Source organism: Ovis canadensis, chromosome 11 (genome assembly GCF_042477335.2).
Source record: "Ovis canadensis isolate MfBH-ARS-UI-01 breed Bighorn chromosome 11, ARS-UI_OviCan_v2, whole genome shotgun sequence".
Lineage (NCBI taxonomy): Eukaryota > Metazoa > Chordata > Mammalia > Artiodactyla > Bovidae > Ovis > Ovis canadensis.
The window spans coordinates 32,607,986-32,622,506 of NC_091255.1; the positions used below are offsets into that span (position 1 = coordinate 32,607,986).

Below are 14,521 nucleotides of genomic sequence, written 5' to 3' on the forward strand. Positions count from 1 at the left end.
TTCTGGGAGGCTCTTCCATCCCTCATGCAAGCTGACCTCAGTAAGACCTTCCGTCATTGCCATATTTGTCTAACTTCTAAGGTGAAATAACTCATTCTCAAACTGAGAATACCACTGCTTATGCAACATTGTTATATAAGCATTTTATTTATGAAACATGTTAAAAATAAAAATGAATGCCCAAAGCATTATTAATGAAGTAAAAAAATAATCAGAAAGAGAGACATTATAGCATTTTTTATCTAGTTGGGAGCTGAAGTCTAGACTTGTAGCAAGATAGTAATGGGCAGTAAAAGGTTCAGTTTGGGTCCTGGAATCTTGAAGTTCCCTTCTGTTGTCAGCTGTCAGCAGAGATGTCAACTCATTCTAATTCCCTGTCAATGTCTCCTTGGCCTCTGGCAGTCCTGAGTCACTGCGAGGCTCTTCCGTTGATCCTGCAAAGAACTTCTCTCAAACTCGCTAATGAGAGCCAGTGGGAAAGCATTCTCTCTCTCTTTTTTTTTTCTTTCTTTCTTTCTTTTCTTTTTTTTTTTCTGAGTCAAAATTGAGATCCAGATCACTTTATTTCATCACCAAAGTGGCCTAATGAAGTCAGACTCAACAGCCAGCTGGCATTAGAAGTAACTGAAGTGAAAATGATGTCCTAAACTGCTGAGACATAGCAAGAAGAGGGCTGGTCCACCACACCAGAGTGCTCCTTGGGAAGTTAAATATCTCCAATAGCTCACCGAGAAAGAAGTGACTCTGACATTAATCAGGAATCATTAATATTTTTTAAATGCCTCAAGCCACTTTAGGAGCAAAAGTAGAGTGGTCCTGGTCTAGAAGATACTCCAAACCTTTATCTTCACTCATGAGGTTGAGGGCGCAAAGCTAGAAAATTTTTAGGGTCAGCACAGTGGAGGGTCTGGAGTAAGGTACAGGAGTGGAGGAAGGGCAAGATATTTGTTTGAGACTAGAGGAAGAGCCGGGTTTGAGGATGGCAGTAGTGACAGGATGTGTGAGGCAACCTTTGAAATGATGGAGGGGATGAGATAGGAGCAAATCCTGCTCCAACTACCCCAGCCCCCAGCCCCACGTGGCAGGCAAGGCTAGGATGTCACAAGTCACTGCTCTCCCTCTCCCAAGATGATAGGCTGGACTAAATCAGAAATCCAAAGTCCCAACTCCACCTCCAGTGCAGTGTAAGCTTAACTGCCTTTTAAGACTCTCTGAGATTTATTTTAACTCCATGAAGTACTGAGATGGTTACGAGGGGGAGAAGGATGGGGGGAAGGGATAAGCAGAAGTTTGGGATCAACACATACCCACTACTATATTTAAAATGGTAACAAAACAAGGGCCTACTATATAGTACAGGGAACTCCGCTCAACGTCATGTGGCAAGCTGGATGGGAGGGAAGTTTTGGGGGAGAATGGATATGGCTGGGTCACTTTGCTGTGAACCTAAGACTATGACAACATTGTCAGTTGGCTGTATTCCAATATAAAATAAAAAGTTTAAAATTTTCCAAAAAAAGGGGAGACTTAAAAAGAATGTCAGTTCACAGTAATTGCTCAAAAATATTTTTGTTAAACGAATGAGTGTTGCCACGTCCATGAAGGTCATACTTGGAAACATTTTCAGAAAAGTTCAAAACGTTTTAAAGATACTAGAGATCATTATGTCTGTTTATCCAGCTTTGGCTCCCCCTGGAGAGTCTAATTTCTGACGCCTCCAGAGTAACAATTGGGAGGAGAAAAATCCCACTGTGAGGGTGATGTCACGTGAGTTGTTTACCTCCTTGTCTCTGTGTCCTTCATAAGCTATCCCCACTTGGAGGTCTTTGGGCCAGCATGACTGTCCCCTGCTGTTTGTCCCGGATGTGTTCATCCCCTTGACTGGGTGGGTGCCAAGACCCCTCACTGCATGCTGCCAACTTGGATTTCATACAGGCCAAATAATAGCTTCTCCCTTCTCCTGAAAAAAACCAGTGGGACTCAGTCCCTAGAATGTAAAGGTTAGAGACAGGGAGAAGTCAGTTTTAACCAAGGTTTAAAGCCTCACTAACTTGGAGGGGAGCAAGGCTGTTACCAGATAGTTAAGTCCAGAGCAGATTTAGAATGAAAACCAGTTCCTTTCTGGAGAGATGGAGCTGATGGTCAGAACACGTCCATGCAGAAAAGGTCAGATCATTAGATGGAGGTTGATCCGTTGTGGACTTGACTTTATTCTCAACATTAATCATTAGAAAACATTTTCCTCTGCTCATGCCTTATGCCTTTGGCCCACCTCCCACCCCCATCTTACCCCCCACCCCTGGCTCAGGAAGCTCCAACTCCAGCCTCTTCCCATTTGAAGTAGACTCCATGTGAGTGACTTCAGTATCCATCCTTGAGCCAGAGGTTGTGGTGGATCACTGTGTGTTATTAGTGTGACCACCCAGGGGTGGGGAAAGGAAGACATTATGTCAGTGATCAAGCATGTGGGCAGGGCACAGCACCATAAGTCTTTAGCCTCATGTGGCCACCAGGTCCACGACAGTGTGTGTGTTGGATGATATGCAGTTAGAACCAGGAGACAGAAGAGCAAGAAGCCAAGTGGCAGTGGAGTTGGAGAAGAGAATTTGGAGTCTTGGTGTCTGCTTCTCTGGCCTGAGAGCTCAACTGGGCCTCCAGGGAGGCGGCTGAGTTGGGTATCCACTCACCCGACCTGGATCTGAAGCCTGGAAACTTATGCTGCTCAAAGGCTGCTTTTACATTTTTCTTATTCCGTAGAAGGTCAATACTTTGGAGCCCAAACTTGGTGCTCTGTGATGACCTAGAGGGGTGGGTGGGGGATGGAGTGGGAGGGAGACTCCAGAGAGAGGGGATATGTGTGTATACATACAGCTGATTCACTTCATTGTGCAGCAGAAACTAACACCACATTGTAAAGCAATTATACTCCAGTTAAAAAAAAAAAAGTCTGATTCTCCATTTGTCACCATCGGCACCCTCTAGCTTTACTTGGTTCTACTGCCGGTAGGAGAGAGTCATGGATCCGGAAACCTCAGGAAATGATTCCGTTGTCACTGAGTTTGTCCTGCTGGGCCTCACGACGACCCCAGCTCTACGGCCCATCCTCTTCGTCATCTTCCTTCTCGCTTATGTAGCTACTGTGGGGGGCAATTTCAGCATCCTGGCTGCCATCCTCGCTGAACCCAAACTTCACACCCCCATGTACTTCTTCCTGGGGAACTTGTCCCTGCTGGATGTCGGGTGCATCAGTGTCACTGTCCCTGCCATGCTGGGGCATTTCTTGTCCAATAACAGAAGCATTCTCTATCGGTCCTGCCTCTCCCAGCTCTTCTTCTTCCACCTCCTGGCCGGAGTGGACTGCTTCCTGCTGACCGTCATGGCCTACGACCGCTACCTGGCCATCTGCCAGCCCCTCACCTACAGCACCCGCATGAGCTGGGGAATCCAGCGAGCCCTGGCCGGCATGTCCTGTGTCTTTTCCTTCACCAACGCGCTGACTCAAACTGTTGCTGTATCTACTCTCAACTTCTGCGGTCCCAATGTGATCAACCACTTCTACTGTGACCTCCCGCAGCTCTTCCGGCTCTCCTGCTCCAGCATCCAGCTCAACGAGCAGGATGCTTCATGGGTGTGGCCCCCTTGGTCCTCATCACTGTGTCCTATGGACACGTGGCAGCTGCAGTCCTGCGGATCCGCTCCGCGGAGGGCAGGAAGAAAGCCTTCTCCACGTGTGGCTCCCACCTCACCGTGGTGGGCATCTTCTATGGCACAGGCGTCTTCAGCTACATGCGGCTGGGCTCGGGGGAGGCTTCAGACAAGGACAAGGGCATTGGCATCCTCAACACGGTCATCAGCCCCATGCTGAACCCCGTCATCTACAGCCTCCGAAACCCCGACGTGCAGGGCGCCCTGAGACGGGTGTTCACAGGGAGACAGCCCCCCACTTGAGATTTCCTGCTCTGGCTTTAAAGAATATCATGGCTCCACTAACTGCTTCCAAGAGGTACTGCAATTAGTGCAAATGGAATGTGAACATGGTCAAATCAAATCAGAAACTGGCTTAGGAAGGAAAGTACAATAAAAACAACAGTAGCTGTTACTTACATCATGATTACCATGTGCCAGGCCACTCTTCTAAGTGACTGACAGCTATTAAGTCATTTAACCCTCAGAACAACCCTATGAAGCAGGCACAGATTTACAAATTACAGATTAGGAAACCGAACCTCAGAGAGGTTAAGTACCTTGCCCAAAGTCACACAGCTAAAGAATGTCAGAGCTGTGATTTAAATCTAGGTGGGCACTGCCTCTACTGCCTCTTAAAAGTAATACATCATTCCAAAGAAGAAGGGTATCTGTAAAGTGGGATGGATGGGACAGACAAGAAAGAAGGGATAAAAGAAAAGGAAGGTCAGTGTTATAGGAAAAATATTAAAAAAAAATAAAAACATGGAGTAAGAAGTTTTGTTTCTTTAATAAATTTACAGTTTGTTCCACAGCAGCTGGAAGAGGCTGGTAGAGGAATTGCTGGAGATTGGCTTTAGCAAATAAACCAACACAAAGAGAACAAAGTTTAAAACCAAAATCCAAGGGGCAAGGCATTGTTTAGAAAAACCATAGAGATGAGGTAGAATATTGGGCTGACAATAACAAAAATATGTGTAATAACACTAATTAAAGAGTTTCAGCTCACCTGAAAAAGTCTCCCTGACTGACTGACTGCAGACCTTTGCTTTCTTGGACATAAACCGGAACCAAACTCTCCTTCTGCATTGCTAAAAGGAGAAAACCACTTCATTTATTCCATTTATAGCTTTAAATATCTTTTTATATAATGCAATAAAAATGCATGCTTAATAAAAAATTAGGAAGTATGAAAAGAATAAAATTACTCATAAGTTCATTTCAGAGATAATCATTTTGATATTTAGTCTATAATTGTTTTAAAAGCTTGTACCTAATCTATATTTGTAAAAATAGAATAACCTGCTTTTTTCACTTAATAACATAGTGATAACATATTAATAAAAGAATAACATAGATGGATATCTTTCCATGACATTCAATAGAGATCTTACTCATTTTTTTCTAGATTGCATAGCATTCCTTTGAATGGATAGAATAAAATGGACTTTACAACTTTCTCTTAGTGAATGTGCTTTGGTTGAAATAATCTTGTTGGATGGAGTGCTGCAATGAACCTAGAAAGAACCTTTATTTAATATTCAAAGGAATAAATTCATTGATTCTTTCCCCGCTGATATAAAATCACCCTTTCACTATCGACCTAATATCCTTCTAGTTTGGGGTCTGTTGTTAGACTCTCTTTTGCTTTTCTTAATCATTATGGTATTAAAACACAAGTTAATATGTAGTTGTTAAGGTATTTCTTATTACTTTCATTCTGGCGTCGGTCTGTCTTTGCCATACTCATTCTTGCAACTACTTATAATCATTCTTCCAATTAATTTTGAAAATCTGTAAATTTCTACTAACAGAGTGTCAATGTATAAATTTAGGAAGAACTGACACCTTTGTATTGCTGATTTTCCTAATCTGGAACAAGGTATATTGCTTTAATTACTAAAGTCTTATTTTATAGCTTAAGAGCGTTTTGTTTTTTTTTTTTAATAATAGAATTGTGTGAAACAGAAAGCTAAATTTCCCTTGCCAGGAGGCAGATTTGTCCAGAGTGCTTCAGGAGGCCAAAGAGGCATGTCCCACAGATAGGGGTTAGTGAGTGCATGCTCAAATTACTGCAGCTGGCTCTGGAGAGTCGCTGATACTTACACACACCACTTGGAACCTTGGGAAAAAGGTTCTATGTGAATTTATTATTCTGATAGTCAGGAATATTTACACTTAGAAAAGTAATGGAAAGGAAACATTTTTGTGTGCTGTATTGAGTTCGCCAGTTTTTAGACTCCCAGCTGTACCTGAAGCACAGACATGTAGTTTATAAGACTTGAAAGTAATCAGGAGGCTTCCCTGGGGGCTCAGGTAGTAAAGAAGCCGCCTGCAATAAGGGAGACCTGGATTCAGTCCCTGGGTTCGGAAGATCCCCTGGAGGAGGGCATGGCACCCCACTCCATATTCTTGCCTGGAGAATCCCCAGGGACAGAGGAGCCTGGCAGGCTACAGCCCATGGGGTCACACAGAGTCAGACATGACTGAGCAACTAAGAACACATGCTTTTCAGCTCTTACAGAATGAAATTTGTCAACAGTGGACCCACATCGTTCTTTGTCAGCAATCATCTAGGGCTAAATTTCTATACACCTCATTAGAGAGGGCCAGTACCCTCCAATTTGCCAGGCTTCCAACTCACCACACCCTTTGTCTTGCCCTTGTAGGCACAGCAGTTTGTTATCCCTGATCCAGACATTTGATGTTCTGCTTTCGTCACTGCTGAAAAAAGCTTTGATCTGCAATGTATGTGTGTTTCCTAGAATTTTCTGATTCTTTCTGAACCCTCAACTTATAGGAAATTCTACTAGCACATAAGGCACTCAAGTATTATCAATAGGATGAATCACTGTCTAATCTGGGGGGTTCCCCAGGTGGCTCAGTGGTAAAGAATCTGCCTGCCAATGCAGGAGACACAAGAGAAGTGGATTTGATCCCAGGGTTGGGAAAAAAAACCCTGAAGAAGGAAATGCAACCCACTCCAGTATTCCTGCCTGGAAAATCCCATGGACAGGGGAGCCTGATGGGCTACACTACAGTCCATGGGGTCACAAAGAGCTAGGCATAACTGAGCGACTGAGTACACACGCGCGCGCTCGCACAGACACACACACATTGTCTTATTTTAGGGAAGATGGTCTCAACAGTTAGGCACTATCTAGGGAGAAGAAAAGAGGCACAGACTTGTCACTAAATTGGACCTGACACTAAACAAAACCTGACCTATGTCCATAAAAGTACAATTTTGTTAAAGTGTTAATTGATTCCAAAAACTTTCATAGAGTACCTAAAATGTAGCAGGAAAAACACTACCTGCCAATCTGGAGTGGTCTGCCTCTTTCTCTGGTCTCTCCTTGCCTTCTCTGTGTGGCGCCAGTTTGCAAACCAACACAAAAATTTCGTAGATAAGATACAAAAGTCATGAATCATAAAAGAAAAAATTGATGAATTGGATATCATCAAAAATTTAAATGTCCATTATTCAAAGGATACTGTTTATGAAAATATAAGTCACAGACTGGGGAACTATTTGCAAAACATGGATTAAAGGCTAGTATCCTTTATATTTAATAAAATATATTTTTTAAAATAAGAAGTAGAAAAACAACTAATTTTTATTGAGGGGGAGCAAATTATTTAAATACTTGATCAATGACATACAGATGGTAAATAAGCACATGAAAAGATGCTCAATATCATTAAGGAAATACAAAGTTAAACCACAATGAGATACTATTGCACACCTAATAGAGAGGTTTAATATTAAAAAGACTGATGATATTAAGTGTTGATGAACAACTGGCAATCTCATTCATTGCTGGGAGGAATTCAAAATGGTACAGCCACTTTGGAAAACAGTTTGACAGTTTCATTTAAAATTAAACATCCACTTAAATAGGTTTCAGCAGTTATTGGAGAAGGCAATGGCACCCCACTCCAGTACTCTTGCATGGAAAATCCCATGGATGGAGGAGCCTGGTGGGCTGCAGTCCATGGGGTAGCTAAGAGTCGGACATGACTGAGCAACTTCACTTTCACTTTTCATTTTCATGCACTGGAGAAGGAAATGGCAACTCACTCGTGTTCTTGCCTGGAGAATCCCAGGGACTGGGGAGCCTGGTGGGCTGCCATCTACGGGGTTGCACAGAGTCAGACACGACTGAAGCGACTTAGCAGCAGCAGCAGCAGTTATACTCCAAGGCATATTCCAAGGAGAAATGAAAACATGTCTCCACACAAAGAATTGTCTGAACATAGTTGTATTTTTATTTGTAATGGCTAAAATCTGGAAACAATCCAAATATTCATTAACTGATAAATACCTTAGCAAATTGCAATACGTGGAATATGACTTGCTGAAATGTACTACTACTATAACCAACAGGCATGAATCTCCGAAGGATCATGCTAATAGAATGAATTCAATTATTTAAAAAGTCTACATAATGTGTGATTTCATTTATGTGACACTATGTAAAAACCAAAACCATAGGGAAAGAAATCAGATCAGAGGTTGCCATTGCTATGATGTGGAGAGGGGATTGCCCGCAAAGGTGCAGAAGGGAAGTTTTTGGAGCAGTTGAAGTGTTCCATATATTGATGGAGGTGGTAGATACATGACTATATATTTTATCAAAGCTCATCAGACTTCACAATTAAAACTATACTTTAGTTAACTTTTTTTTCAGCTCTTTAATTTTGTGATTGCTTCTTTATGTTTGCATGATTTTGTTAACTTTTTATTTTATATTGGAATATAGCCGATTAAAAATGTTGTGATAGTTTCCGGTGCATGGCAAAGTGGCCCAGCCATGTATCCATTCTCCCCTCAAACTCCCCTCCCATCTAGCCTGCCACACGACATTGGCCAGAGTTCCTTGTGTTGTACAGTAGGTCCTTGTTGGTTATCTATTTTAAATAAGCAGTGTGTACATATTGACCCTAAACTTTTAAAAGCCGTACCTTAAAAAACCCAGCGTAGAAAATAAATGAGAGAAACAGTACCAGAATCAGTGAATCTGGAAACCAGCCTGAGCTCCACTAGGGACACCCTCTCTGGCTTTGCCAAGTCAACTGAGCCCTCTAGTTCTTATTTTTCCCATCACTAATATGGAACCTGTATCCTTTCTCAGGAGCATTAGGAGCCTGGAATGAAGTTGTGACTCTAATGTTCCTTTAATAAAGTCTAAAATGCTAGGCAGATGAGAGAAACCCTTAAGGACTGAAGGACTGAGATTGTTTGTCTGCCTCTGGCTTCTGGTGCAATCCCTGGGGAGTGTGTCATTTTTAGGGCCCCTACGGGCTTGTTAGCTCCCAAATACAGAGAGAACACCAAGACACACTCTGCCATTCCGGGCGCCGCTTCCTCTATAAGGCTTCTGGAGACGGGCCACTTTGGGTCAGCTTGGCACTCACTCCCCTCTCTACAAGAACCGCCATCTGGGAACTCGGAGTAGAAAGGTAAGTGCCTCTGCACCAGGACTGCTAATTTCCATCCTTCATGAGTAAGTGTGGATGAAGAGCCCACATGATCTTCAGGTAGCTTTTCCCTTGGTGCTAGAGAATAAAGGACTGAGCCATCATCGGATTCAGGGGGTGGCAGTGAAATGCAATGGTGGCATTCTCTACTCTTAGTGACAAGAAGGACGAAGGTCAGAGCTGGCAAGTAGAGGAAGTTAGAGGGAAGAGATTAGGGTCAAGAATGGGGAAATGAAAAGTCTGGGGAGAGGCAAGGGTGGGTATTTAGGTTGATCAGGGCATAGAAATCAATATTTATAGTGTCTTACAGCATATTAAAAAACAGAGACATCACTTTGCCAGCAAAAGTCTGTCTGGTCAAAGTATGGTTTTTCCAGTATTTGTATGAATGTGAGAGCTGGACCATTAAGAAGGCTGTGTGTCAAAGAATTGATGGTTTCAAATTGTGATGCTTGAGAGGACTCTTGAGAGTCCTTTGGACAGCAAGGAGATCAAACCAGTCAATCCTAACAGAAATCAATCCTGAATATTCATTGGAGGGACTGAAGCTAAAGCTGAAGCTCCAATACTTTGGCGATGAGCAGACTCATTGGAAAAGACCTTGATGCTGGGAAAGATTGAAGGCAGGAGGAGAAGGGAGCAATAGAAGATGAAGTGGTTGCATGGCATCACTGATTCAATGGTCATGAGTTTGACCAAACTCTGGGAGATAGTGAAAGACAGAGAAGCCTGGTGTACTGCAGTTCATGAGGTCACAAAGAGTTGGACACGACTTAGTGACTGAACAATAAATACCTCTAAGTAAACCTAGAGATAATACAATATAGCCTTTCATATTACAGAAGGGAAAATGGATGGACATATAGATAGATGATAGATACTGAGATATTGGCAAAGGGGTTGGCAAAAATAAAAGCACAAAATACAAGTTCTCCAGAACAAACTCTTACACATGTGAACTTAAAACAGGATATCTTTTTTTGAGCTTTCCTTTTCTCATTTTAAAATGATTAGCTATCTTCAAGAATTTCTGTGAAATTTAAATGGAGTAAAATATTTCACAAAAAGTTTATATTCAAGTAAATGTTGGCTTCCTATTTTTTCCTCCTTTCTTTGTCTCCTTCCTCCCTTCCTTTTATCTTCTTTTCCCCTTCTGTTATCCTTTTTCCAATGTCCTGATGCTAGTAGTAGAAGCTTGTTTATAACACAAGCATCTAGACTCTTAACTACACAGCTCTTTCCACTGTGCTGAGTTGTCCTTATATACCAGGAGAAAGAAAGGGAGAGAGAGAGACAGAAGGAAGGAGAGGAGGGGGGAGGAAGGGAGGGAAGGAGAAAGAAAGAGAGAGAGACTGTGAACATCTTTGTGTAGAGAAAGAACTACTTAAGGCAAATTGGACCACAGGACCCGAGGCACACTGCAGCTTGCATGGACAGGCAGGGTGGGGATGACTGGAGAAGTGGGAGTAGACAGATGCATTCAGGAGAGAGATGAACCTCTGCTCAGAGCAAGGCTAAACTCTTATCACTGTGTCATGAGACACTGTACTGTGTCACTGCTGTTGATTCATACCCAGATTGGGCGTGCCTTAATGTTAACTTAGGAAAATCTGCCTATGATGACATTTCCTAAGGTCAGTCACTCTACACTGATACAACCTTCATAGCTGTCAAAATAGTGAAACCCTTCCATCTTATTTTGATCGACAGCCACTGTCCTGGGTACCCAGAGCAGTTTCCTCTGTTCCAGCCCCTTTCTTGGGATCCTCTGGATCTCAACCTGAGCTGGAAATTCAAGAGTTAATGTCTAGCATTGTAAGGGCCATGGGGATCCTGCTCAAGCTCTAATCAGTATCCATTCCATCAATAAATGTACATGCCCCATTATCCCTAGCATCCAGCAGACACAGATTAAGTAGTGGGCTGCCGTCTATGGGGTCGCACAGAGTTGGACACTACTGAAGTGACTTAGCAGCTTAGCAGCATCAGCAGCAGCTTCCCCTTTAAGCAGGCCCACATTTTCTCACTCTACGTCTCTCAGCAGTGGCCTATGGAGCCAGGTGCCTGGGGCAACAAGACTGTGGTCACTGAATTCATCCTTCTTGGCCTAACAGAGAACATCGAACTGCAACCCATCCTTTTCGCCATCTTCCTCTTTGCCTATGTGATCACAGTTGGGGGCAACTTGAGTATCCTGGCCGCCATCTTTGTGGAGCCCAAACTCCACACCCCCATGTACTACTTCCTGGGGAACCTTTCTCTGCTGGACATTGGGTGCATCACTGTCACCGTTCCTCCCATGCTGGTCTGTCTCCTAACCCACCAATGCCGAGTTCCCTATGCAGCCTGCATCTCACAGCTCTTCTTTTTCCACCTCCTGGCTGGAGTGGACTGTCACCTCCTGACAGCCATGGCCTACGACCGCTACCTAGCCATTTGCCAGCCCCTCACCTATAGCATCCGCATGAGCCATGACGTCCAGGGAGCCCTGGTGGCCGTCTGCTGCTCCATCTCCTTCATCAACGCTCTGACCCACACAGTGGCTGTGTCTGTGCTGGACTTCTGCGGCCCTAACGTGGTCAACCACTTCTATTGTGACCTCCCGCCCCTTTTCCAGCTCTCTTGCTCCAGCATCCACCTGAATGGGCAGCTTCTTTTTGTGGGGGCCACCTTCATGGGGGTGGTCCCCCTGATCTTCATCTCGGTGTCCTATGCCCACGTGGCAGCCGCAGTCCTGCGGATCCACTCGGCGGAGGGCAGGAAGAAAGCCTTCTCCACGTGTGGCTCCCACCTCACCGTGGTCTGCATCTTTTATGGAACCGGCTTCTTCAGCTACATGCGCCTGGGCTCCGTGTCTGCCTCAGACAAGGACAAGGGCATTGGCATCCTCAACACTGTCGTCAGCCCCATGCTGAATCCACTCATCTACAGCCTCCGGAACCCGGATGTGCAGGGTGCCCTGAAGAGGTTGCTGACGGGGAAGCAGCCCCCCGAGTGAGAAGGCAGGGGTGTCAAGATGCCTCTCCCTCCTTGGGCAACGCCCTGCTTTCTTGTGCTGAAGGCTTAGTTGTGGGCAGGAGGATATTCAAGGGTGGACTAAGAAGGAAAGTAGGTAACTCAGGCCATGGTAGAATGTGGTTTGCCATGAACTGGGGAGAAAGGCTAAAGCTTAGAGAAGAGAGTATCTAAATAACTGATGAAAGATGGATTAGAGACAGATGGGAGAAGGGACTTTCCTGGTGGCCCAGTGGCTAAGACTTCATGTTGCCAGTGCAAGAGGCCTGGGTTCAATCCCTGGTCAGAGAACTAGATCCCACATGCTGCAAATAAGAGTTCACAAGTCCCAACTAAAGGTCCTGCCTGCTGCAATGAAGATCAAAGATCCTGCAAGTAAGAGCCAGCACATCCAAATAAATATGTCAATATGTTTTTAAAGGATAAATGGGAGAAAATTATACTATGGGTCAGGAAGTGGGACACAAATAAATTATGTTGTATTTTTAAAATTCAATGAATGTTCAGTTGAAATACATTAAAAATATTAATTAAAATGTTTGCCCTCACCTTTTTAAGATAAGATATGTTTGTATCTTTGGGCTTCCCTAGTGGCTCAGGTGGTAAAGTGGCTCAGATGGTGGGTCTGGCTGCAATGCAGGAGACCCAGGTTCCATTCCTGGGTTGGGAAGATCCCCTGGAGAAGGAATGGCAACCCACTCCAGTATTCTTGCCTGGAAGATCCCATGGACAGAGGAGCCTGGTAGGCTACAGTCCATGGGCTCTCAAAGAGCCAGACACAATTGAGCAACTAGCATATCTGTATCAGAGTATTGGGTCTGGGGACTTCCCTTATGGCTCAATGGTAAAGAATCCACCTGCAATGCAGGAGATGGAGAAGACCTGGGTTTGATCCCTGGGTTGGGAAGATCCTCTGGAGGAGGGCATGGCAACCCACTCCAGTATTCTTGCCTGGAGAATCTCATGGACAGAGGAACCTGGAGGGCTACAGTCCATGGGCTCACAAAGAGTTGGACACAAACTAAAGCAACTGAGTATGCACTCATGCATCGAGTCTGTTTTTTAAAAAGATTCTTCTTCAGGAAATAAACCCATGATTGTGGAATTAAGGTTTGGCATAGCCTGGGAGCAGGATGTGGAGACCTGTCAGAGTACCTTCCAGCATCTTCTTTAGAGCAACACTATCAAATACCTCTTCCTAAAACCAGGGTCCCCATCCTGACTAACCATGAGTGGGAAAAACACATTTTCACGTCACTGTGTGAACTCTCTCCCCCAGCCTCTCTACTGAAAACTCAAGAGTGGGTCATCATTAATCTCCTGAGAAGCAGCATTCAGAATAGTTACTTTAGTGTTTATTTTTCCTGGCAAAGTACACCGATTTATAAGAGGGCATTCTATCTAATATGTATAGAAAATCAGTAAAGGTGAAAAACGAAGGGAAATAGAAGTTTGCAAGTTACCACTGAATGAGTACTGGAAACCAAGATTTTACCAAAAGAACGAAAGTAAGGAAACCCATGGAAGAACAGTGACTAGAATGAGAGTTGATTTCACATGCAGTTGTGACTGTTTCTAGAATTTTTTTTCCGTGAATCTTTCAGACACTTCCTGGTCCACACGTTGGAAGTCTGAGAAGAGGGACCTTACCTAACACGCTTATTAATTGATGAGGAGGGCAGCTTGGCCCCTCAAGGTGTCTGAGAATATTCCCCAGTCAAATGAAGGTTCCCACCGTCACTCTCTCTATTTTTCCTGAAGACAGCTGTCTCCCACATCAGGTCCGGTTCCCCTGCCAGTGGTTGGTGGCGGGCCCCTCCGCACTCAGGCCACCCACGATGCCTGATTAAGCCCCTGGCGCAGTGTCTATCCCGCTCCACGTCATCCGATTTCTTTCTGATGACCACTGTATCACATGCAGACCTTCGCTGGGGATGTCATGTCTCTCTGTCACTTATTTCTTCCCGGCCTCTCCCCTCAGTCTTTCTCAGCCACAGCCTCTAGCTCAGTGAGGATTTTTCTTTGTCAGGAGACTCATGCCTCTCTTCACTTTTATTGCACGTGCGTTATCTCCTCCGAAAGGGTGTGCCCTGCTAAGCAAGAAAGACATCATCATCATTTCTGTATTCCTTGCAGCTATTTTTTGGCTCTCCCTGACTAGACTGTAAGCTCCTTAATGACAAGGACCATGTTTTCTATTATACATGTCTTCAAATTCACAGCACAGTGCTGAGTGCATAAAGCCATCTCATGGATCAATCAACTGCTACTAGGAACTGATAACCATCAACTGGTATTCCTCACCTGTGATAGGAAATGTGTGTTCTACATGGGAGGTCAG

General features: G+C 44.2%; 3 protein-coding genes across 6 annotated transcripts in view; 2 read left to right on the plus strand and 1 right to left on the minus strand.

The window, feature by feature from the left end:
• LOC138447365 (olfactory receptor 3A2) overlaps positions 1-14,521 on the minus strand; it is a 106,155-nt gene that overhangs the window by 30,931 nt on the left and 60,703 nt on the right. The window contains exon 2 of one of the 4 annotated variants that reach the window (XR_011259811.1): positions 13,514-14,270. The exons of 1 other annotated variant lie outside the window; for it this stretch is intronic. The gene's annotated coding sequence lies outside the window, so the exon portion shown is untranslated. Of the gene's footprint in view, positions 1-13,513; positions 14,274-14,521 lie in introns of those variants that run through there. 2 more of the 4 variants (XR_011259809.1, XR_011259810.1) reach the window with 2 other exon arrangements.
• Positions 3,017-3,948, plus strand: LOC138414656 (putative olfactory receptor 3A4). Its single transcript, XM_069542389.1, is given in 2 exon segments — positions 3,017-3,611; positions 3,614-3,948. Coding segments are annotated over 2 exon segments (930 nt in total).
• LOC138414657 (olfactory receptor 3A10) lies at positions 9,090-12,716 on the plus strand. Its single transcript, XM_069542390.1, has 2 exons — positions 9,090-9,147; positions 11,210-12,716. Exon 2 carries the CDS (start codon positions 11,216-11,218, stop codon positions 12,161-12,163), a length of 948 nt encoding a protein of 315 aa, XP_069398491.1. The 5' UTR covers positions 9,090-9,147; positions 11,210-11,215; the 3' UTR covers positions 12,164-12,716.

Excerpts from the sequence above, each read along its gene's own strand:
- LOC138414657 (XM_069542390.1), top strand. The coding sequence starts at position 11,216 with ATGGAGCCAGGTGCCTGGGGCAACAAGACTGTGGTCACTGAATTCATC.